This window comes from Balaenoptera physalus, assembly GCF_965194825.1.
Source record: "Balaenoptera physalus genome assembly, chromosome: 1".
Taxonomy (NCBI): Eukaryota; Metazoa; Chordata; class Mammalia; order Artiodactyla; family Balaenopteridae; genus Balaenoptera; species Balaenoptera physalus.
Genome location: NC_138882.1, coordinates 34,668,662 through 34,694,997, shown reverse-complemented (window position 1 = coordinate 34,694,997; position 26,336 = coordinate 34,668,662). Strand labels below are relative to the sequence as shown.

General features: G+C 36.7%; 1 protein-coding gene across 10 annotated transcripts in view; it reads left to right on the top strand.

The window, feature by feature from the left end:
- MDM4 (MDM4 regulator of p53) overlaps window positions 1-24,583 on the top strand; it is a 52,371-nt gene extending 27,788 nt beyond the window's left edge. For 5 of the 10 annotated variants that reach the window (XM_082450264.1, XM_082450263.1, XM_082450262.1 and 2 more), the window contains 9 exons: window positions 1,088-1,162; window positions 3,353-3,486; window positions 4,514-4,569; window positions 8,183-8,250; window positions 8,928-9,027; window positions 11,725-11,885; window positions 13,182-13,331; window positions 14,808-14,888; window positions 16,871-24,583. In XM_082450264.1, the coding sequence (XP_082306390.1) occupies window positions 1,088-1,162; window positions 3,353-3,486; window positions 4,514-4,569; window positions 8,183-8,250; window positions 8,928-9,027; window positions 11,725-11,885; window positions 13,182-13,331; window positions 14,808-14,888; window positions 16,871-17,443 (1,398 nt within the window). In that variant the 3' untranslated portion in view covers window positions 17,444-24,583. The other 5 variants (XM_082450268.1, XM_082450267.1, XM_082450269.1 and 2 more) reach the window with 5 other exon arrangements.
- Window positions 24,584-26,336: the final 1,753 nt, after the last annotated feature.

Below are 26,336 nucleotides of genomic sequence, written 5' to 3'. Positions count from 1 at the left end.
TTTGATGGGGGAAAATGTGGCTTATGTAATAAATGGTTTTGACTTAATTGGCCATCCCTGAAAGGAAGCAAATGAAGACCTCAAACCTTGTACAAAAAACAAATTCCAGAGAGATAAAGATTTAAATGTAAAAAGTGAAATGATAAAAAATATTAGAAGAAAATTTAGGAAGTATTTTGAAACTTTAGAATAAGAGAGACCTTCAATAAGACAAAACCAAGGAGGGACTTCCCTGCTGGTGCAGTGGCTAAGGCTCCGTGCTCCCAATGCAGGGGGCCCAGGTTTGATCCCTGGTCAGGGAACTAGATCCCACACGCATGCTGCAACTAAGAGTTCGCATGCCACAACTAAGCAGCCCGCCTGCCACAACCAGCGCAACCAAATAAATAAATATTAAAAAAAAAAAGACAAAACCAAGGAGGCTGTAAGAGGATGAGAGAGACAAATTTGATCATATAAAATGAAAAAAATTAAATTCTGTGACTAAAGACAAACTCTATAATCAGAGTCAAGAGATGGCAAACAAAGTCACTATTCCTTGTATGTATATACCACATCTTGTTTATCCATTCATCTGTCAATGGTATTTAGGTTGTTTCCATCTTTTGGCTATTATGAATAATGCTGCTATGAACAGTGGTGTACAAATATTTGTTTGAGTCCCTGCTTTCAGTTCTTTTGGATATATACCTAGGAGTGGAACTGCTGGGTCACATGGTAATTCTATGCTTAACTCTTTGAGTAACTGCCAAACCGTTTTTCACAGTAGCTGCACCATTTTACATTCCCCCTAGCAGTGCACAAGGGTTCCAGTTTCTTTACATCCTCGCCAACACTGGTTATTTTTTTTCTTTTCTTTTTTCCTGTTATTATAGCCATCCTAGTGGGTGTGAATGTGCTGTCTTTTGAAAATGTGATTTTTCAGGAAGTTAACAAGTAATAGACTGATCTTCTGTAGTTATTAGATGCTAAGTATGAACCAGGGTTTGTTAAAAAAAAAAGTTTAAGGAAATTTAGTTTTCCCTTGGGGTTCAGAAACCAGTCTAATTGAAATGTAAATAGGAAATATATTTTATGTTTATATCAGGTACGACCAAAACTGCCACTTCTGAAGATTCTGCAGGCAGCAGGTGCACAAGGTGAAATGTTCACTGTTAAAGAGGTAAGCCATCAAAGAAAATTCTCAGCTTAAAGAAAAGCTGAAAAGTATAATAGAATCCTATGAATGTATAGTTCTGAAATCAGGCCTAAGAAAGAAGTTCTATTCCTGTGGTACTGGAGAGGCAACTTTTGTTCTATTTTAAAGACCATCGAGGGACTTCCCTGGCGGTCCAGTAGTTAGGACTCCTTGCTTCCACTGCAGGTGGCACGGGTTCCATTCCTGGTTGGGGAACTAAGATCCAGCAAGCCGCATGGTGTGGCCAAAAAAAAATTAAAAAAAAAAAAAAAAGGCACTGTCTATGATTTACAAGATACGCTGTGAGGCAGGAATTAAATGCAGTAGTTTTTCATTATAAATCTGTCAGATACTCTTTTGAGCACTGTGAGTTATTTTAAACGTGCATTTAAATAACTTACTTAGTTTCTAAAGTTTTTTTTTAAACACAGAAACAAATTGAATTCTTTAAGTGGAAAAGACTCAGTATTAAAATGTTAATCTCTTTGAACTGCTTGGATTTAGTAGGGCGAAGATCGAACCCTTCTTAAACAGAGGAAACAAAATTGTCAAGCTTTTTTTTGACTTTTCATAAAAGCTGTTAGCAATGCTATGCTCCTGAGTCATTCTACCTCTCAAGGAAACAAATCTGGAGGCATTTCAGATTTTCTAGAATACTCATATTTCTTTTATCATTTTAAATTAAGTTTGTCATTTTGGACTTTGTATCTAAAATTCTGGTAAGACTTTTTTCTAAACTGTTATTAAAGTGTGGATTTTTGTATCAATAAAGTTGTTATAATGCATTATACTATCTCCTTCAGTAACATGGCAGAGTTTGCCTGAGTTAAGACAGTTAATTACATATGTTTTATGGGGGAAATGTTGGACGGAGTCAGTTTACACAGTAAGTTCTTTATTATGAATCTTGACACTACTTGGTGCATAAAGAGGAATTCCCTAGTTTTTTATTTTTAAATATTGGTTATCAGTATGTGCATTGAGGCAGTATGGTATAATGAGAATAGTAGTATATACAAATTCAGAGTAGTGTTTTTGAAGATCTTATTTTGTATACTCGTAGTGGATTTATTTTTTTCTGGAAGTTGGACAGACATAAATATAAAAACTTCCAGGACATCCCCGGTGGTCCAGTGGTTAAGACTCCACGCTCTCAATGCAGGGGGCACAGGTTCGATCCCAGTTGAGGAACTAAGATCCCTCATGCCGCATGGCATGGCCAAAAACAAACAAACAAACAAGCAAACCTTCCTCCTTTTTCTTATAGTAGATGTTCTTTCTCATCTTATTTTTCTCTAGATATTTGATTAGATATGAGAGCGCCGTTAATATTGGGACATGTTGCCTGGGATGGGTGGGAGCCTAAGAGCATCATTGCTTCAATATAATGGAAACAGTATTGGGAAAATTTTTGTGCAAATATCTAATAATTCTTGGGAAGCAGGGCCTAAAGATAAAGATAGCTGCTTTGGTCCGTTTGTGATCTGTGATAAAATTACTACTATCATTAGGTGAACTTAACTATTAAGCAATTAAAAAAAAAATCTATCACCTGGAGGAAAATCTATCACATTAGGAAAATTGGATAACTTAAAAATTTTGAATCAAGAACTTGTGTGTGTTCCCTTCCATTTTGTGAACTCTGTGAAAAAGATCAGGTAGACTAAATTTTTATTTGATAAACACTTAAATTCTGTTTTATGCACTTATAGTGCTCATGGCTTATTACCATTGTACTTCATTTGCCAAAAAGACTTAAGTGAACATACATCAAAGCCTATAGTAGTTATGTGCCCCTGGACTTGGAAGATATTTTTATGATCCAGGCAAATTTAAAGTTTATTACTTCTAGTAATAGAACAGACCCCTTTACTTGGACTGGTGAGAACATTAAGGGGATACTAAGTAAATTCACCACTTTTTCTCATTATCAGACTGGTACATTTTTATTCTAAAAAGTAAGGGTCTGATAGTGTCCAAAATGATAATAAGCAGATGAACCGAGTAATTGGGGGCAACTGTCCTTTTGTAGGACCCCTTACACAAGCACTGACAGTCATGTTCATTATATGTTACCTCTTTCTCTAGCAAACTAACTTACCTTATCTCCTCATTTAATTTGTGTTTTGGGCAGCAGCTGGACAGATCTCTTCATAGTATGTTATTCCCATGTAGGTCATGCACTATCTAGGCCAGTATATAATGGTGAAGCAGCTTTATGATCAGCAGGAGCAGCATATGGTATATTGTGGTGGAGATCTTTTGGGAGAGCTGCTAGGTCGTCAGAGCTTCTCTGTGAAAGATCCAAGGTAAAAAGAGTGAGGGTTTGTTTATCTTTTCGGGGTGCTTATACCTAACCACTTAATCTCCATAGGTTATTAATGGTTATTTAATCTTTTAGTCCACAAAATATTTGTTGGGCCTACATATATCAGGTGATTGTGCAGCACTGAGAACATAGTAGTGAGCAGCACAGTATCTAATTTTATGGAGCTTAAAGAGTAGAGTGAGACAGTAGACACTCTTCCCCATCTTAATCGAATTATCACATCAATACAGGGTAAAATTATATTATGATAAGTGTTACATAAAAGAGGTACATGAGGCTGTGTTGGAGGATGGGATTTTGGGTCTTAGGGGTGGAAGAAAGGTTCCTTGAGGAAGTGATATTTGAGTTGAGAGCTGAAGGATAATTAATCAGTTAGACGGAGCTGGTTGAAGGAGAGCTGGCAGGTTGAACATCATGTGTAAAGGCCTAGGCAGGAGGGAGATTGATGTGGCGAGATTAGAATTTTGTGAAACTGTTGTTATAGAGAGAGGAAGAGTGAGCTGATGAGAGAAATGTAGAATTGCTGGGCAGTTTGAGGTTAACGATGGGCTTCATAAGAATCATATTAGAGCTATTTTGACCTGTTGCATGGCATTCTCCAGCTGCACAGGGTGTATGGTTATTAACTTACACAGTCAAAAGCTAATTAGTAGTTAAGAAGTCATTGTTCTCTTTCTCTCTATAGTTTTGTGATGACTATTTCATCTAAGACTCCCACCTCCATTCCCCAATAAAATGTAAAACTTAATTCTTAGAAGGAAGTAGTCTTGAAGGAAATCTCCCCACTTGGGTTACTGTTAGCTTATGAAATAAAACGTAAATTAGTTTTTTTAAATGGGGGCAGAGTAACACAAGGGCTTGGGTATTAACATGTTGATACTTAAATAATTTAATAAAATCTATTCTGGGGAAAAAATTCTGCCTCTTCATATGTTACAGAGAATGTTGGGAGATGCCATGTTAATGGAAAACCATGGGATTAATTTTTAATTTTATCTCTTTGACAGCCCTCTCTATGATATGCTAAGAAAGAATCTTGTCACTTTAGCTACTGCTACTACAGGTATGTCTCATTATATTTCTTCAGTCTTTATCACAATTTTGAGTTCAAGGGGGTAAATCATGGGAAAACAAGGAGGATCAAGATGGAAATTGAATGCTGTCTTGGCATGATTGGGAGGGATACCTGTCACACAGAATGTTACTACTGTGTTATTTGACTTTTCATTGTGAAAATTTTCAAATATAGTGAAAATAGAGATTAGTATAATTAATGCCCACCTCTTAGATGTAGTAATTGTTGATGTTTTGCCATATTTGCTTCATCTACACAGGCTTTTAAAAAATCTCTAACAGATAAGGACTTTTTTCCTTCAAACATAACTACAATGCCATTATTACACCCCCCAAAATTAATAATAATAAACAAAATAAACAGTAACTCCATAATACTATCCAATAGCCAGTTCATGCATGGTTAACCCATTATTTCAGAAATGTCTTTTTACATTTGGCTTATTCAAATCAGAATCCAAACAAAGTCCACACTTTGCATTTGGCTGATATGTCTGTTAAGTATTTTTAATCTATAAAACTTAACCCTCCTTTTGTTATGTCATTTATTTGTTGAAGAAATAGATCATTTGTCTTGTAGAATTGCCCACATTCTAGTTTGCAGATTGTATCCTTGTGATGTTGTTTAACATGTTTCTCTATCTCTTCTATTTTTGGTAAACAAATAGTGCTTGGATAGATTCAAGGTTAAATGTTTTTGAGAAAGTTTCATAGGTGGTGCTTTATACATGGGTTGCATCACATCAGAGCCCTGTAAGGTCTACCTGTCCCTCTTTCAGTGATGTTAAGATTCTGTGGGCTTATGTGGTGTCACCCTGATCCATCTTATAAAGATCCCCCCAAGAACTTTTCACCTAAATGTTTTAGCTTTCTGTTATTTGAATGCCAATTTGTCTAACCTTTTGCTTGATTTTATATCTTTTAAATACTGCCCTTTGAGTTTAGTTTATTAGTTATGTGCAGGAAACTGGCTGCTTTGGGGTCTGAAGTATGGTATGTTAGAGATAAGTGAATAAACTGGATACAACTAAAATGTAACCCTCTCACTCATTTCCAAATAGTGAAACTTTCTTCTTTCTCCATTCCTACATGAAGCCATTTTGTGAGTTTCAAATTAGATTTTAGGTAACGTTGTCCTTTGAAGAAAGCCCAAGTTTGTAATCCCTTTAGATAGGCTATTTTTCAATAGTTTACTGAAACAAATAGTTTGAAAAAAATCCATTCCTAATAAAGATTTACTCTTTAAAGTGAGAGCAAAGAGATTTTGCTCTCATATTGAAATGTGAGTTTGAACTTACAGTGAATTTTGAAGCCTCTTGGTTTCACTGAGCCATTTGCCCACTTCACCCAGCTGTAAATTTCTGTTTGACAGAGAAGGCCTTGCAAATGATACAGCTTTTTTTTGAAATTCAGTCACTTGTGAAATAGTATGGTTTTCCTGGGAGAGTCACTACAGACTTGAAATACACAGATAATTTTATATTTGCTTATCTATTCTTTCACTAAAATTTGCTTTCTGATTGATATGTTCTCTGAATATCTAGAGTGGGTATAATTTTCACTTTTTCTCTCTCTCATTTTCTTTCTTGCACTTCCTCAGCAGAATTTAACATGCCATATATTAAAGTGAACATTTCTGTAGCAAACATTTCAATTTATCCTCATAACAACCCTGTGAGGAAGGTCTGGAGATGAAGAAACTGAGGTCTTTTTTTCTTTTTTTTTAATAGAATGAGTAACTTGTCCAAGATGAGATGCCACTGATAAGGGATAGAGCAGATATTTGTGACTGTCCAGTCCTTGCTCTTTCCTTTGTGTCACACACTGATGTCTCTTTAACCCTTGCTTGTAACAGAATTTGCCCCAATTAATTTTAACACATTTAAAAAATCTGAACATTAAATCTTTGAAACATTTTCTTTGTTCTTTAATTTATCACTTTGAAATAATTTCACTTACAAAAAATGTTATGAAGGTATTAAAAAGAGTTGCATATACTCTTTACCCAGATTGCCCAAATGGTAACATCTTACATAACCGTAGTGTAGTGATCAAAACCGGGAAATTGTCCCAAAGTAAGTTTGATTGGTTGTCTGTTCTGGACTTGAACTTGCATTAGTGCTTATGGTTGGCCGTCTCTGCTGATCTTCATAAATTGGGTTGCATGTGTTTTATTTGAAAGGACAGATGAGAAAAGCACCTTCCATATCAACTATCTTATACCTTTGCAAATGAGACAAACCTTTTATTTTGACGATTGAAGAAATGAAGGTGGTTCTTTATAAATCATTTCTCCAAATTTCCACATGTATTTTAATAAAATGAAATATATATGACAAATTTTGTATCTATTTTAAAATTTCCTTGTACGTTATAGTTTTCTCCGATAATTTCTTTTTGCTTCAAATAGTTTTAACCTAAGGTAGTATATAGAGCTAGAAATGACAGTAATCAAATTACTTTATTAAAGAAATGCTTCACTGCATTGTATAGTAATTGATCTTGAAAGATTGCTGTGGTCAGAAAATGCTGGCTCTTGAAAGAAACTCAGTATCTCCATTTTATCTATAAAAATGCTTCTAGAAATAATGCTCTTTATAATTACAGTTTTGAAAGTGTTTGCTTTGTGCCAAACAGCTCAATTGTCAGACCAGTTGTAGGATCTGTATTCTTTCTCTGGCAGTCTTTATTGGATGAGGATGGCATTTTCCATAAGTGTCTTATTTCTGGACCTGATAGTAGCTGATGAACCCAATCCATGATAGACTTACTTGGGTGCATATAGTTACAAATAGCCTCATATAATGAGTGATCCAGGTTATTAAATTTTCTGCATCTTTTTTTTCCTGTAGCTAAGTTTTCATCTTCTTTTTGCTTGAAAAATTTTCAAGGCCTTGAAATACACTTTTCTCTATCTAAGAAATTCTCTCAGGTTATTCTTTCCTTTGCTTCTTTTTATTGGTCTTGAGAAAAACTTTATCTACTTCTTCTTCCTTCCTAGGAAATGTTTATAGAAACTGGGAAAAATAAGACTGGTTGATTAAAAAAACTAATCTATATTCAGGTGATGGGAATTTAAACTGTGAAATCATCATTGACACTTAGAATGCATGAGGATGCTATTGTGTCATAAAGCAAGTGGGAAAGATCCCAGATTTTTAGATTTCATAATACTGTATAGCTTTAACACTTGAAAATAAAAATTAAATTAAAAAGCCAAATTTTTTTTCTTATTGTTAACTAGTTAGGCAAATTTGGAAATACACCTATAGGAATAGATGATAAAATACTCTCCATTATTCCGTGCTTGGAATCACTTTCTGTATTGAATTTGAAAGCGTGCTATGGAACAACATTTTTTAGTCATTTTTGATTTTTCTTCAGATTGTATTTTGGTAATATATTTTGAATATAGCCTCTCTTGATCTATGTCATTTTTATTAGTTTTCATTTTTCCTTTCCTTTTGGATGAAAGACTTGGCCAGTCAGAATCATCTTTAGGGACCAAACCTGGCTCCAGGGTTGTTTGCTGAGGTCCTTTTGGTGTGGAAAGAATGGTTATTACCAGGGAAGGTTTTCCTTTTGTTTTACTTGCTATCCAGATGCTGCTCAGACTCTCGCTCTCGCACAGGATCACAGTATGGATATTCCAAGTCAAGACCAACTGAAGGTAAAATCACCACATGGTGACTTCTTTTGTTGTACAGAGTGGCCCCTTCTCTGTACCTATGATCTTGGACTCCCAAGACCTTTCCCTGAATGCGGTAAGAATTTAACAAGAAAGGTTCTTGGGAGTTCACAGACTAGGGACAGAGTGAACCTTCTCTGTTCTGCCCATAACAGAGTTCCAGTCTCTGAATCTTTCCTTGGGATGTAGCACTTCTGATCTTCAGTTCTTCCAGTTGCATTTTCTTAGGGTTTGTGTGTGCCTGTGTGTGTGATGGAGTAGGTATGTAGGTGTCTGAGGAAATTGCTTTATTAAATTTTAACAGGCTTGTTGCAATTAAGTTCAGGTCAGGCCATCTCTTAAAGCTTCCCCAAACCTGGGAAAACTTTATGTATACGTTTTTTTTTTTCTGAATTATGCCTAATTTTGTGTAGGCTAGAGGCTTTATATTGATGCCTGTTTTTAACAGTAGATTTTGGCCTTTTGTGCAGATTTTTTTCCCCACAGTGGGTTGAGGAGAGGTTGCCTTTATTTGATGACTGTTGTGAACTCCAGAGTTTTCCTTTCTTGTGCGTAACCCATTGTGTCGCACACTAACTGGTGAGCCAGAATGGAACTGCTACATCCCCTGGTCACAGTCATTTCTACTGCACTGAGAGACACCTTTCCCTTCTTTTCAGCAAAGTGTAGAGGAAAGTTCCAATTCCAGGAAAAGAACTGAAGAAGGCAATATTCCCACACTGCCTACCTCACAGCGTAAATGCAGAAATTCTAGAGAAGGTAAGTTTTGGATTAAGGCTATGTAGACTTTTCTTTTTTTCTCTCTGTTTCTCTCTTTCTTTCTTTTTTTGGTGGTGACTTTTATTTTTTATTAATGTTTATTTATTTATTTATTGGCTGCATTGGGTCTTAGTTGCAGCACACGGGATCTTTCATTGCGGCGTGTGGGCTCTTTGTTGCGGTGCGCAGGCTTCTCTCTAGTTGTGGTGCACAGGCTTATTAGTTGCGGCACGCGAGCTCTCTAATTGTGGTGCACGAGCTCCAGAGTGCGCAGGTTCAGTAGTTGTGGCGCGCAGGCTCCAGAGCGCGTGGGCTTTGTAGTTGTGGCACGTGGGCTCAGTAGTTGCGGCGCACAGGCTTAGTTGCCCCGTGGCATTTGGGATCTTAGTTCCCCCACCAGGGGTCGAACTGGCATCCCCTGCGTTGCAAGGCAGATTCTTAACCACTGGACCACCAGGGAAGTCCCAGTGGTGACTTTTAGAAATGACATCTATCCATATTAAGCACTAGCAGTAATTAAGACGGTTACAGAGAACTCAAAAAATAATAATGCTGTCTCTTTGTATGTGAAGTAGTGGGGGCATATGTCATACTTATTTTTCATTCTTTTCCGAAAACCTTTTTTTTTTTTTTACCCTAGTCACCACTGTTAACTTTGAAGAAGGTGGTAGTTCTTTTTTAGCAACATGTGTTGACTGGATGGAGCAAGACCGTTCCTTTAGCTAGCGTGCTAACAGAAGATAGCCACACATTTATCAGTTTGCTACCTGGTAACTCAGCTGCCTTGGCCTTTTAAATCTTGGCATCCCTATTATACATTTGATCTGGTTAGAATTTTTATTTTTATTTGTCTGCTTGAGGCAAAGGCTAATTTTCATAGATTTTTTGAAGTTTGCAAAGATGGTAAAATATACTTAATATCTCACAGCCAAGAATGAGACATAAGAAGCCTAGTACCTCCTTTGCCCTTGGATGGTAGTCATTAGATCTTTGCCATTCATATTAGATATAGTATGGTCAGGTTAAGTGAGTTGATCAACATTTTGGAAGTTTTCCCCAAACCCTACTTTATAAAGCATTTCCTAAAAATTTTCCTGCAAAGATAATGTAAAATCATAAATTCCTCAAAGATATTTTATGGCATGATGGTTTTAGTATAGGTATCTGACTCACACTTGCAAAATTGGCGGGTTAGACCTCTAGTAACATCCCAGAAAATTATGCTGCTGAAATTATTTTAAATGATTAAATTAAAATTTAATCTGTTTATCATGCTCGATTGTCTTCTTCAATTTGCATTTGAATATAAACTGATTTTTGGGCTATCTAGTTATGTTGGAGCTTATTCCAGTCTGTATGGTATTAAATGTGTAATTTTGTTTCTTTAAATATAGGTCCTGGCTTATTTTCTACTCAAAAGGCTGTTTAGAATATAAGAACAGCCAATTCAAGAGACTCTATGAAGTTTGTGATGTAAATTTTGAGAAGAAATAGCTTAGTATTTTCAGGGAGGTGTACATGTAGAAAGGACAGAATTTTATATGTGGAAAGAATGGCCTCTTTTCATTCCCTTCCCGAGAAGTTATAGAGCTTGAATAGTTGAAGATAACTTTAATGTGGCACCCTCTCAGGAATTAGGTTTCTCATAATTTCAGCAATGAGTAAGTAAAAGATAGTTGAAGTTTCCCTGAGCACAGGTATGCCTTTTAATAGGCAAGAACAACATAATTTGTAAGTAGAGAGGGTAACCTTTCGTTTTGGCAGGGATCCATTTATTGCAGACATTTTTTCAACCGTATGTGTCTTAGCACATTTAAACACCTTTGGTTGCCTTTGGCATGCCTAGGGCATTGGGAAGAGGTAGAGGAGAGTAAGAAAGTAGGAAAAGAGTAAAGCACGACGAAAAAGATTGGACATGGGAAAGAAGGAAAAGAATTTCACGTGGTAGCAACAAACTTATGTTTGTAACTCCCTTGAATTTAATCTAGATGTATAACACGAGATCTTTTATTGAGAACATGTGGGCCCTTAATATGTTTTGGATTTGCAATATTTCTAGATTTTAGATATCTTAACTCTAAAAGAGCCTATTGATCCAGAAAGGACATATGTATATATTTATTTGGACAGCCTAGAGTTCAATGTTTCATAGTGGTTGTTACCTATTAAAACATATGAATTGTTGAGAAATGTCCAAAAATATGTGGTACCAATGAGACTCCCTTGGCAACCTTGTGATTGCCCATTATGGTCTGTGCCACCTTGTTTCTGTCTCAAGGGTTGGGCCACTATGCCATCATCATTTGCAGTCCACTGAATCAAGCCATTGTCAGGTATCATGTACTGGAGCAAGTCATTCTTTAGTTATTACAGTGGTAGGGATGTTTAAAATGCCAATAAATGACCATTTAGAAATCCTTTTATTGATAGAACAATGTCATTGTTTGAATGCTTTCAGAGTTTATATTCCTTGATGAATGATCTCTAGTGTCATTACTTGCTAATGAAGCCTAAAAGGGGAGGAAGGAGATTTGGGCTCTGCAACTGAGACAGGTATTTGATTTCTGATTCTTTCTTACTGGGAAGAGGAATTTCTTTTTACCTGTCTTACACAAGAGATTGTAAGTATTATAAAGAGAGTCTTGATTCTTAAGTGTTGTGTACATAGTTACCATCCTTTTCATTTGACTTTTGTAGATGAAGACTTGGTAGCAAATTTAACCCAAGATGAGACGTCAAGACTGGACCTCGGGTTTGAGGAGTGGGATGTAGCTGGCTTGCCTTGGTGGTTTTTAGGAAACTTGAGAAATAACTATACACCTAGAAGTAATGGCTCAACTGATTTACAGACAAATCAGGTGAATTTCACATCTGAAGAGGAACCTTTTTTTTTCTTTTGGAAGAGTAACATTCTTGGTTACTCTTGAACCATACATTACGTCCTCTAAGAATTCCCATTCAGTGCTATGACTTTTAAGTACCATCTCTATGCACGTGTTGCCCAAATCTGTATCTTCAGTACTGACCTCTCTTCTCCGTGCCCAGCTTCCATATCCAGCTGCCTACTCAACACTTAGATGATCTGATGTTTAACATGTTCAAAACAGAACTCTTGATTTTTTTTTTTTAAACCAACACTCCTATTCAGCGTTTCCTTTTTCATAAGTCTGCCTTCCACCCAGTTATTCCAGCCAAGTATTAAGGGATATCATTGGTTTCTTTCTCTCTCATATACCACATTCAGGTTATCAACTCTTTTTCTAAAACATACCTGAAATCTAACTATCCACTTTTTATTACTTCCACTGTCACAGCCTAATTCAAGCTATCACCATTCTGCTCTTTTATATTCTCCATTGCACGTCTCACTTTGTAAAACTTTTTATTTTATGTGTCTGTTGTCTGTTTGACCCCGTTGAAATACAGGTCCAGAGCTTTTGTACTATTGACCACTCTATTCTGTTGCCTAGATAGAAGCAATAGGCAGTATCTGACACATAATAGGCAATTAGTGAGTATTTGTTCAGTAAATGAATGGACGTATAATAATGGAAAAATAATAAGTTGTCTCTTATGAATATTGTAGAAAAAACACGTCATAAAATGTCCGTTGATGAATGTAGAAAGAAAATTATATTTAAAGTTGTTTAAGAATTAAGAAAGAAGTGTTATATACCAACTTCACCTCAAAATTAAAAAAAAAAGAGTTCAGAAAGAGGACAGAAGGTTTGAGTTACCATCAGTATTTCTCATATTTCTTTGATAAACATCATTGACTATTACAGGAAAGAATATGTCACAATTAATACAAGTTTTCTAGGTCCTCAGAACAGAGTGTAGGGGATAGATTCTATTTAATTGAGCAGCTACCAGTTTTTAGCTTTTAAGCACTTTAGTGCTATTTCTCTGGTGTTAATGCCTGATTTACTGTTAAAATAGAAAATTCCTTGCTAGGTGCTCTTATATCCACCCATTAGTTTATACATAGTAGGTGTCAAGTAGATATTTGTTGAATGAATACATATCTGTAGAAGAAAGGCTAGGCGTTCTTTGGAGATGTGTGAGGACATTGAGTTTTGGCTTCACTTACTTGGGTTCAACATCTCTAATAAACCTCTGACTACAAAAACTCACGTTTGTTTTCTTTATATTAGGATATAGGTACTGCCATTGTTTCAGACACCACAGATGACCTGTGGTTTTTGAATGAGTCAGTATCAGAGCAGTTTGGTGTTGGAATAAAAGTTGAAGCTACTGATCCTGAACAAACAAGTGAAGAAGTAGGGAAGGTGAGAGACAAAAAGGTATGTTGTGGAAAAATTTCACATTGATTGGATTTACATGCATATAGTATAATCTTTTCAGATCTGGTGACCTGACCCTATGCTGCTTTGTAGAACAAATGACTCATATAATCCCCCTTTTAATACTTTTCCTATATCCAGTTTCAAGATTTACATTAAGTTAACCAAACCTGTCTTAAAAATAGGATAGGACTTCATGGGTAAAGCTCCTAGTTTGTTAGAAGTAATAAGCTACCCTTTTCCTGCTTGTCTAATCTCTCATTGTGGAGTTTTTTCTTCTGGAGACCTTGCTTTGCTAACAAGGCAAAGTTCTAAATGGCCACAACATCCTGTAGGGCAAAAAAAATCTTTATTTCTTAGACTTCTCAATAGTTTCCATACCTGTTTTATACCTAAATGGAACTAGACAGATGAGCTCTTCCTACATATTTTAGAGTTTAAATAGGAGGAAGGAAGAGAGTTTGAATTCATAATACACATGGTGTAAGCACACCAAGATGAAGAGTCATACAGGCACATGCTTAAGTCTCAAAAAATATTGGGCAGCAGATCCAGTGCTGACTCAGATGAGATTCACAGTAAATATCCATTGAATAAATACTGCAAAAACCAGACCTAAATTGGGTCATTCTTTTAATTTAAAGGCTTTTCATAGTAATTTGGGTCCCTGAAGGATATCCTGGTATGTTTGTGGGAGGCAGGTAGATGCTTGGTCTTTGTTGAGCTAGTTATTTTTTGGTAGCATTAGGAGGGAGTACAAGTGATTAGAATGAAGACAGAGGTGACATTGGAAACTTCTGTAGAGAGAGATGGGACTTAAAATACTTGAACTTTTGTGAGAAAGTTGCTATACAGTGGTTCATAATTCTGTCATAATTGGTTTTATTCCATTCATTGGATCACAAAACTGGGATTTTAATTTTTAGAATTTTAAATTTTAAAATTTAAAAGACACTTCCCACATTTCTTGACTTTTTTTCCTGGTCCATGGGCATGTTTTTATAGGACAGTCAAGAGTATCACATAACTAGTTTTACTTTTGAATATGAAAAGTAAAATGTACTTTGTTTTCATTCTTCACATGTAATTTTCTCATTTTATATGGTGCTTTTTACTTCCATTTTCTCATGTAATCCTGTTTGATTCTTGTGAATGCCTACGTAGATTCTCAAGATAAAAAATTTCCCCATTTAGTAATTCATACTCTGATATTGTTTATTTAAATGCATAAATTTGGGAACCCTCTCTCTTCTGAATGCCAAAGATATTTGGTAACCCCTCTGGGTGCTTTATTCTACTGAAATGTCAACTAGGTATGTACAGAATCATGTCTCATATATAAGCTGTCTCCTTTTTAAGTGCTAGTGTTGGGAGAAGAATATGAGTTTTAAACTGAAGCTCTTCTTTTTTGCTCTCAGGTAATGACCTCATCTAAAATAGGTAAACCTTGCTAATGAGATGTCTTTGCTTTCTCAGGTGACTGAAGTGGGAAAAAATGATGACCTTGAGGACTCTAAGTCCATAAGTGATGATACTGATATAGAAGTTACCTCTGAGGTATGAGTTTCTAGTAAAAGAGCTGTTTTACACCACCCACGTCTTCAGATGTTAATGTTCCAGCAGTTCACTTGTGTTGAAGAATGCCATATCCCCCATTTCTATCTACCTTTCCTAGGTGTTAAGAGGTATTGGTTTCTTTACATCTTGTTAGATTTTTATTGGAATTTGAGAAGAGAAGGGGATGAGTTGATTTAATCCTCTCCCTGCCTTGAAAAGGGATGACTTACATGCCTCTCTGTGTGCCTTTCTCCCTGCTTTCAAAACTCTTTGGACATTATGCAGTGGATACACAGTTATTCAAAATAGTCCTGTACTGCTTTTCCCACTAAACACCTCTCTGTAATCCCAAAGATAGGCCTATAAGCTATCTAAAATTCTTGGTCAAGTATAATACTTTCAGTGCTTTCTTAAATAGAAACAAATGGAAAATGGCTTAATTTCCACACAGGTTTATATTAATGGAGGGCTGATAAATGAATATTGAGTATTAAGCTGTTAGATAACAGGTGTGGATTTGTCACCAATTGGCAACTCAGGTTTAGACTCAAATGTATACCTTGCTTTTCTCTTTTCATGCTAGTTCCCCATTTCCCTTTTAGTACTTCCCTCAGCTAACTCACTGTGGGAAGAAGGGTGGTGGGGGAAGGATAAGGAGGGGATTTTACATTTTGCTGTTTAAGGATATAAAAATTTTAGGTTGTCTCTAGTGTTGATCCTTCCCCCTAGCTCACACCCCACCACTGCTAACCATTATGGTAATTCATTGCAAATTATTTGTGCATAGCTAAGTAATAAGGTGGGATATATTGGTCCATTAAGTGTTCTTGACCATAATACAAGTAGCAGAGATAAGTGTTTCCATCTTAATCAGACTTTTGAGGCTACTTGGGCCCAGAAAACCTATTAAGCAAATAGACTATATTTCATCAATTCAGAGATGCCATGGAATTTAATAAGCCCTATTATTTTATGTACTACTAAAAAAGAAAAGTGATGCCAATTAGACTGTGACACACCATCAATTATGAATTCCAAATCTTTGAAGTTCCTTTGGGTATTTGTATAGCATTTCAGATGAGATCTGAGGATCTTAAACTGGCAAGAATGTTCTGAGGCTCTCTGGAGAACATCCCAGTTTAACAAATGGTTGTGTCCCTGCCTCTCAGTATAGGCAGTTGAGTTATGACTTCTAAACTTGAAGTGCTTGGCCTTCATTCTGAAAGTAATCAAGTCAGCATGTGTCAAGTCATTGATCCTGTCAAAGCCAGGCAATTATCCACATTAAATACTCTTGACTAGTTCCAGGTAACTACCTTTGAATTAAGAAAGGCATTTGAAATTCATTGAGCTCTGGTATCTCCTAATTTGAACATGGAGAAGTAGGAAAAAAATTACTTGGCATTCAAGGACAAGAACATTCATTTTTCAGAGAATGTGATTTAGGCATACAATTAGCTACCTGTGATCCTGAGAGCAGTGAGAGAGCATGAGTAAATGTAGTAGTTTTCAAATTTCATTTTAATTTTAGCTTCCTTTTTGACAAATTTTATAACAGTTCTTAATTAGTAGGAAAGAATGACAGAATTATCTTTTCTTCATTCTTTAGCCTCTTGCTCAATAAAAGAGTAAGTTATACAAAGAAAAATGACCTAAAAAGAAGGCAGTGGGGAAAAGCAAACAATGTAAATTCTACCCAGACTAAATAGAAAGCTAAAATGATTTAACTTTTTTTTAAAAGATTAGCTACATCAAATTTTGGCTTGAAATGGCAATTATGTCACTATCGTTTTAAAACTTCTCAAGACTTATTTACACGTAGCCACAGACTTTGTTCAAGTTCTAAGCTAGACCACTGGTGTGGAATGTCTGGATTCTTACTAGCTTAGTGTGAGATGATGAGAATTTGGCCTACTTTCCCTTTTTCTCAGCATCATGTTCTCCACTGAATGAGTATTAATTGACTGCACTTGTCTTTGTAGGATGAGTGGCAGTGTACTGAGTGCAAGAAATTTAACTCTCCAAGCAAGAGGTACTGTTTTCGTTGCTGGGCCTTGAGGAAGGATTGGTATTCAGATTGTTCTAAGTTAACCCATTCTCTCTCCACGTCTGATATCACTGCCATACCTGAAAAGCAAGAAAATGAAGGAATTGATGTTCCTGACTGCAGAAGAACCATATCAGCTCCAGTTGTTAGACCTAAAGATATATATGTAAAGGAAGAAAACTCCAAACTTTTTGGTCCCTGCAACTCAGTGGAATTCTTGGATTTGGCTCATAGTTCTGAAAGCCAAGAGACCATATCAAGCATGGGAGAACAATCAGATAACCTTTTTGAACAGAGAACAGATACAGAAAACATGGAGGATTGCCAGAATCTCTTGAAGCCATGTAGTCTATGTGAGAAAAGACCACGAGATGGGAACATAATTCATGGGAGGACAGGCCATCTTGTCACTTGTTTTCATTGTGCCAGAAGATTAAAGAAGGCTGGGGCTTCATGTCCTATTTGCAAGAAGGAGATTCAGTTGGTTATTAAGGTTTTTATAGCATAGCTGAATCAATAATTGCAGACAAATATTAACAGGGCCTGGTCATATATCAAAATGTCAGTATTGAGCATCTCTACTCAGTGTGACCCATTTCATACTTTCATTTATTCATGGAAACATTTATGCTCTAGGACATATTTTTGCTTCTAAACTTATATGGAATTTGATAATAAGTTCTTTCAAGCTAGGTTATCAATTTGAAGACTCCATTAACATTAAAAGAGAAGTTAATCACTTCATTCTGTCTTCAAAGATGAGGATCTGGCACTTCCCTGGTGGTCCAGTGGTTAAGACTCCACGCTCCCAATGCAGGGGGCCTGGTTTGATCCCTGGTGGGAGAACTAGATCCTGCATGCCACAGCGAAGATTCCCACCTGGTGCAGCTAAATAAAGAAGTAAATATTTAAAAAAAAAAAAATGATATCAAAAAAAGAAAGTAATTTAAAAAAAGAAGATGAGGATCTGGGAGGGAGCAACTACCAGTACAAATAGAAATACATTCATTCTTTGATTTATCAAATTACTTGAAGATTAATCATTTCTTTAGTTAATTTTATTCCTTACTCTTCTTTTCTGTTAGGGAATGTTCTTAGGCCTCAAAATCCAAGATGGCTATTAGAAAAACATTAAAGCTAACAACGAAAAAACATAAGTAATTTATGTATAAAGTAGATCACTTTATGTTGCATTGTTCAGAGGAACCAATATTTTTGTAAAGTGCCTAGAACAGTGGTAGCAAACATTTTTGCTAATGTACCTCAAAAAGAATTTTGAAAAAGTATTTATGACTTTTTGCATACTTTAAAAATTGAGGTATAATTAGCAAACAAAGTGTTCCCTTCTAATAGAACATTTCTGTCACCTCAGAATGTTCTCGTGTCGCTTTCCAGGCAGTTCCTCCACCATGTCATGGCTCTCACATTCTATTAGTTTTCCTTTTGCACATGTTTAATTTGACTTCTAAATTTTTAAAATAAATTTAAGTACTTACAGAGGATGTATCATCCAGTATATTGTAGATGTCCTTTAAAGATATTTTTGCCCAAACCTTGGAGCTGTCGATTTAGCTGATTGAATTTATAGAAAAAGTTGGGTCATATAAACTGGCAAAGCTTATTCTCATTATAAAACTAATCAGCCAAATCAGATTTCATTTTCAGTCAAAGTGTTTGACTTTATTTTTAATTCAGTTAAATGTATTATATACATCTATGGCACAACCTCTTCTCAATGACAGTTCTAAAAAAGATAAGGCACACAGTTTTTAACCAAAGCTCTCTTTGCTTTACTCTTTCCTCCTGTCTCTTGGGAGTCTGCTAGGGGTTTTTTGTCTTTTTGTTTGATGCCTCTGAGGTTTTCTACATTCTGAGGCAATGCCCCATAGTAAGATTTTAGGTGGGTGAGAGGCAGCCTTTCTTCTGAAAACAGTATAGCAGTTGTGAAAAGGAAAGTAATTGAAGAGAAATGATAGCTCTGAAGAGGCCTTGTCTGATCACGTAAATCTTAGGATAATACATATGGAAATTGAAGATCTTTAAGTTGTTTTCTTTACAGATATTCTTGTCTGCTTTCCTTGTGGAAAAAATCTTGGTGTATGCCTGGGTACCGGTATGAATGTAGCCATTTTGAAAACCAAGGCCCTAGAATTTTCAGTTTTAAGGATCATAAGAATCACCTGTGTTGCTTGTTACACGCCCATCTCAACTCTCGGCCCCAAACACACACACGTGCATACACTCACAGGAGTGCACGCACACACAGACTCTTTGATCCCTGAGGTCTGGGCCAGGGATTTCTATTTGAACAAGTGTTTCTGGAAGCTGACGCAAGTTGTTCACAAACCACACTTTTGGAAGCCGTGCCATGCCCTAGACGGAAGGGTGTTTTCAGGTACAAGAAGTAGAACAAGATCCCTTTGTTTAGCATTGTATTTAATTTCTAGAGAAGTTTTGTTAAACTCATAGAACTTTAAAATTAGAATGCACTCATCTACTCAACCTCCTTTTATTTTGCACATGAGGCTGAAAGGATAAATGACTGCTGAAAGTCACAGCTAGTGATAGAGCTATTACTAGAATCTAAGTCTCTTGCAGTAAACCTTTAAACCATACTTGCTTGCTTCTCATTATTTGTTAAATGATGGTGCTTACTGAATTTGGAACAACTAATAACCTTAAAATATTATTGGAGAATATGAGTTGCAGCCAAAATAGGACCTCAGAGAGAACAGAGACTTTTAACCCTTTCTCCCCAAAGAGAAAAGGCACAGTAAATGTCAAGCTCTCTTATATAATCAGATAAGTTACTCCTCCCATTGGGAAGACAAGTAAAGATGGCAGAGGAACCTGAACTCTTTTCTCCAGTATTTTTTCTTCTCGGGGAATGAAACTCAGGTCTCTGGCTCTCTCCAGGCATTAGAGACAAGGGTTTTTTCCCCCAATAAGTAGAACCTGTTCTTCAAGTTCAGTGTTTTGTTAGACTGTTCAGTGTGTTGTTAGACTATGGTAAATGCTCTAAGTATTTAGAAAGTTAAATAATTTTCTACCCTAATTCCCCCCCCCACCATTACTCTCTTCATAATAGTTTGATAGCCCTCGATTTTGTTTTATTTTTGCCAGTTAATTGCTTTTGCAAGTGATAACTCAAAGAAGGAGCAGGGAGCGCTGGGATCTGCACTTGTACCCTCTGATTCCTTATAAAGTTGCAGTTTTTTAGAAAACTTAAATAAGAAAAAATTTTAAATTTTTATTTGTGTGTAGATGTTTGATGCTAATTTGGTGCATCCTTGCCTAGCACAGAATCCTCTTATGCTACTCTACTTACTTTCTTTTCCCCTTGGGTCACCTTAGTTTTTACTGTCCCCATTAGCAGTAAGTACTTTACTTAGAAGATCTTAAGCTGCGCATTTGAGCTGAAAGTATTACAATAAATGTACACTTGGGTTTACTCTACTTCTATCAAGAGCCTTTTGAATGACTGAAATATTAAGGAGAAAGAAGTGTATCTGTAGAAAGAGGTAGGTAGTGTTTCTTGGTAGCTTATCTGAAATCTAAGATGCTGCATCCGCAGATTGTTTTCCGTCATCCAGGATCTTTATTAAATGTCATCTGGGAGCATAGCACAGCGAGTAGAACTCCTTGTTTCTTGGGGTAGGATGGGTCAGGGATCCTAAAAAGGGCCAAATAGAACTATCAGAGCAATTCTTCACCCACAAGAATCTTTAAGCCATCTTCTTGATCTGTTTTTGATTTTGTTCTTTTTTTCAATGTCACTGCGGTACAGATAAGACATGGTTTGTATTTGAAGACTTCATAGTTTACTGCTATGTGATGATGAAACTCTTGACTTCCAAACACTGTCATTTATTTTGTAGTTAGGGTGACTATGTACTCTGGTTTTCTGGAGACAGTGCCAGTTTACCCCTATTTTTCAGCATCCTATCCAGTTCATCTTTGTTGCTCTCCTTTCACCCTCAAATGTCTTCTTTTGGACATTAAATTATTATGGTCTTCCTAGTTATAGGTAAGCCATGCTTGGCTTGAAATCTTAATTGTGAGGAAAGGATCTGTTAAAGTAGGTGTCAGTGGAGTTTATTGTTTCCACTGCATCATGCCATAGACTTGTGATTAATGAAATCATCCCACATTAGCATTAAATTTCTTATTTTAGTTATGTAAATTAATATTTATGACCATGTTATCACAGACAAAATGTTCAGAGCAGAAATGACAAATCCTTAGAAAAGCAGTGAATTTCTAGATTATAGCTAAAAATGTCTTCCGTTTCTTACTGTTAGCTCATTTTACTTGCACCGTAATTATAATGTTTGGTATGCTTTTGTATTTAATACTTAAATCAGACTTTATAAAAATCGTAGATCCAGGCTTTAAACTGATAAGCATTTCTTCACAGTCCATCTATGGAATATCATAGGTTCCCAGTCCTAGGCTTGAACGGTGGTCAGTGTCCAGCCAGGCCAGCTTCCAAACTGCCATGAAGTTGTATAATGTAAGATTGAATCACTGCCAAGCATTTGAAATACTCAGTTGTGTTTTAATAATAATTTATGTATATTTAGATGTATGTAATGCTTTGTGGGACATTATTTTCTTTGTAAGAATTTATTTTTAAAGGTCAGGATCATTTGTGAACTTTTTTAATGTCAGTTCGATGCAATGTTGGCTCCTTTGACAGTCACTGAGAAATTAGTAAATGTTAAGATCTCGCGTTCTACAAAGCTATTGTAGTGTTACCTCTTGGTTTTCTTTAGAAAGGAGGAAACCTGTTAACCAGCTGTTTGATTTTTTTCCTACAGAGAGTTATATGAACTTCTGAAAGTATATGATTTTAGATACTGTGAATCTGTTGTTTTCCATTTAGCCAGATACCTGCTTAAATTATTCAGGCCCATGTCCTAAAGAATTCATTTTGACAGATCTCCCATTCATGGGTTTACATGTGTGCACACACACTATCAAGACTGTTAAAGCTTTTGCTAAAAATGTCTGTGGACTGGCTATGTTTACAATCTGTACTTCAAAGATAAAGGAACCTGCAAGCTCTCCCCTGTGCCAAAAGTAACATGTACAGTGTTTACAAATGTCTGAAATTTTGCACTGCCATACGCTATGCCGAGATTACTTTGCTGGAATTTCCCAGTTCTGTGGTTAGCTGAGGAGGAATATAGAGGACCCTGAAGCTAAACTGGAAATGAGGATTATCTGAGGTAGTGGTTCAAGTAGCTCCCCAGACCTAATCTGAAGACAGTTTTCCAGATGGCCTTGAGATATCCTTTTTGTTGACAGAGCTTTCCTTGTTTGCCATTGCTATATTCTTTCTTTAAGAGCCACAGACCTCTTCTCTCCTATGGGAGAATGTCCTATTAGCATTTTGAGATCTTTTAATGCAATGAACGTGCAATCCCAAATAATTCTACTATTGGTGAATGTGGCATTGTTAAAGAACATATAATAAACCTACACTTGGGTTTACTGTACTTCTTTCAAGAGCCTTTTGAATGACTGAAATGTTACAGAGAAAGAAGTGTATCTGCAGAAAGAGGTAGTTAGTATATCTTGGTAGCTTATCTGAAATCCAAGATGCTGCTTCTTCAGATTGTTTTCCTTCTTTCAGGATCTTTATTAAATGTCTTCTGGGAACATGGCACAGCAAGTAGAACTCCTCATTTCTTGGGGCAGGATGGGTCAAGGATCCTAAAAAGGGCCAAATAGTGCTGTCAGAGCAACTCCTTTCTCGAATAGTTGCTGTAATTTGGCAAATTGACATTATTATAACAGTTTATTAGAGCATCTAATTTCTTATCCTAAGGCATTTTTGTTTTTTTTTAAACAGTAAGTACTTTGATGTCAGACATTTTCCCCTTCCTTCCTTCCATCCTGTTGCTCTTTTTTCTTGGAGTTCAAAGTTATTATCTACTTCTGGATATTGCTTTTATACCAAAGGCCTTCTGTATTGCCCCTTGGGTGGTTGTAGCTACAGTATCTTTAGATAAGGTTCCTCTTTTCCAGCCAGTCCTGGGGATTGTTTCTTTTGCAGAGTTAGGTGGTAGATTCTAGCAATAAGAAGGAAAGATGTGACATCAGAACTACCATCTAGTACAAAACAACGGTAGTTGAGGATTTGTGTGTATGATGGGGCAACAGGGGATTTAGTTCCCCTATTGTCTCAGCATTTAGAAATTGAGGTCAGCCTGTCCTCTTCCTACAGGAAGATTATTATTAATTTTTAACTGTATTTTATTTTGGAGTATAGGTGATTAACAGTGTGTTTCAGGTGTACAGCAAAGTGATTCAGTTATACATGTATCTGTTCTTTTTCAAAGTCTTTTCCCATTTAGGTTGTTAAATAATATTGAGCAGAGTTCCCTGTGCTATACAATAGGTCTCTGTTGGTTATCCATTTTATTTATTTATTTTTAAACTTTTTATTTTATATTGGAGTATAGCCAGTTAATAAAGTTGTGATAGTTTCAGGTGCACAGCAAAGTGACTCAGTCATACATATACATGTACCCATTCTCCCTCAAAGTCCCCTCCCATCCAGGCTGCCACATAACATTGAGCAGAGTTCCCTGTGCTATACAGTAGGTCCTTGTTGGTTATCCATTTTAAATATAGCAATGTGTACATTTTGTTCCCTACAGTTTGCCTCATTTTTTCCACTTCCTTTTTCATAAAGAATCAAAATGTCTCCTTTGGTTTTTTCTTTCCCCCTTTAGAAAGTTACAGAACATGTTTTAAAGGAGGAATGAAATGTTTCTGGCTTCCTCAGCACTTGGCAAGGCAGCCTCTTGAATAGAACTCTCTCCTAGTCTATAGCTAGGCGCTGTTAAGTGCCTCTTGGATAGAGATAAGGAGTAAGATTATTCCACCGTGGTGAGTCCCAGTCTTGACCTTCTTAAGCCTCAATTTTTCTCATCTGTATAATGAGTCCACATACTGCTCTTTCTACCTCATAGTTTGTTGTGGGGATTAAGTGTGGGAGCGCAATAGAACCTCTAATTGCCTTGAATAAGATACTAGAAGTTGTTACGCTTTTGGTAGTCCAAGCTCTGGGGTATATATTCAGAATACCTCATGTCCTGGAAGCTGAGCACGAACTCCCCTTTGTGCCTGCCTAGCAGAGCCTGTATTGCTTCCTTTTACCCATGCCTCTAGCTCAGATATCCTTTGCTTGACATGAGCTCTTGTCTAGAAGAGTTCTGCCTCTAGGTTCTGAGAGAAGTGTGTGTGTAGATTTGGCTAGTAGCTACAACTGCCTTGCTGTGGTCTTGGTATAAAAAATTCTGTCTTACATGCACTTGAGTAGATGGCATAAAATGCAGTCGGTATACAGAAAGCATGCAATTTTCCAAATAACATATCTGATTAGGTAGTCATAATTAATAGGAGTAGGAAATGTGGTTTCATAAAATGGGAAGAAAAAGGCAATTTAAAATAACTGAATAGTGACCAGCCCACCAAATGAGAAAAGGAGATATTTTCATGAGTTCTTGCCTAATCTTTATAAGCACCACTAAGTTAATAGCTCTGTATCTTTTTGGTGTTTGCACTATGTAATGCTTTTAATATCTGTTGATTCTGTTGTGCTTTTTTTGTGTATTAAATATTTTTCATTTTGCCATTTAATGGTGTCATTATTGGGGAAGTATGTAATTGTTTTTGTATGTAGCAAAATCTTGTCTTCTGTCTTTATATAGTCTTTGGTCTGACAGGAATGAAGAGAATAAATAGAAGTTATTGTACTCAAAAACAACAACTTTTAATCACCCCCCACCTCCAATCAACATACACACAGTTAACTATTAGAGTAATTGCTGTATTTCGTTTTTAGGCTCCCAATCTTGAAGGAAACCTCAAAATTTTGCAGAGTACTTTTAGCATTGAGCTAAGGCAGTGAGTTGTGGAGTTTCCCCCACTAGAGCCCTTGACAATTAGAGCAGATACAGTAGCACCTGCATGTCTAGAATGATTTAAGGCAAGCCCTCTTCTTGGCCCAAGACTGCCAGACTCTTCTGAACCCATGAATATATCAACCTGTCCACCACCCTCTTTGCTACTGAAGAGATTTCAAATGGTGACAATGGATTTGCCTCTATTGAGTTTATGAAGAGGTGCCAAGTGCAGAGTTCTATTTTGTTGTGTTTTTGAATTGGGGCTAGTGTGAAAGGTACTGAGGGCTTGTCACAAAGTACGCGATGATTACTTGTATGCCTAGCATGTGCTAGGGTCTCTAGCAGTGGATCCTAAACTTTGGGAATATAGCCCTCCTTGAAAAGCTAATGAAACTTATGAAATCTCATTAAAAAAGTACAACATTTTATATTCATTTTCAGGAGCTTCATTGAAACTGGTCTGTGAACCCCAGGTTCTGTTCTTTGGAGGGATATCAAAGAAAAGCGAACCTTCCCATAAAGAGTTTGGCTAGCCCACATGCTTTTCAAAAGATCATTCCCTGGTAGCTGAGGCCATTAAGGTGGGTAAAGCATCTGGTCAGTTGTCCTGAGCTTACGGCTGTCACACAGTAGGCACAGATTGGTGCTCACTGCACAACTTTTGGGCGCACCTTTCATACGCTGCCATACAAATGATATCCCCCTAGAGGTAAGTAGTATACACCTGTATGAGGAGGCCTGGGGGTGGGGTGGGAGAGAGAGTGGAAAGAGTAGGGATGGCATTTTAAAAATGAAAACAAAGCAAGAGGAGCATTAGAGACAAGGATGAGGCCAGCTTCTGTGTCCACACAACCATTCCCATGTTTTGTGACTTCTTAAAGTTATTTTTTTTTTTAGTTTATTTTTTGGCTGCGTTGGGTCTTTGTTGCTGCACACAGCCTTCCTCTAGTTGTGGGGAGCAGCGGCTACTCTTTGTTGCGGTGCACAGGCTTCTCATTGCAGTGGCTTCTATAGTGGCGGAGCACAGGCTTTAGGCACGCAGGCTTCAGTAGTTGTGGCTGACGGCTCTAGAGCGCAGGCTCAGTAGTTGTGGCGCTCAGGCTTAGTTGCTCTGCAGCATGTGGGATCTTCCTGGACCAGGGATCGAACCCGTGTCCCCTGCATTGGCAGGCGGCTTCTTAACCACTGCGCCACCAGGGAAGTCCCAAAAGTTACTTTTTAATAATAACAACTGCATACCATGTTTTGTTTCCTGGGTTTTGTATCCTACTCACCTTGATTCCTGGTACTGCAGATTTATCATCCTTATTGAATGTAGTCTTGAGGCTAGAAGAAGGCAAGCTGAAACTAGTAACTGAGCTAATCTGTCATTAGCAGACAAATGCCTAGCCAGTGCTTGTTTGCTAGAATTTGCTCAAATCCAACCTCTAAAGGTATAAAAAGCATTAGTGCTATTAGAAAGATTTCAGGTCATTACAAGTT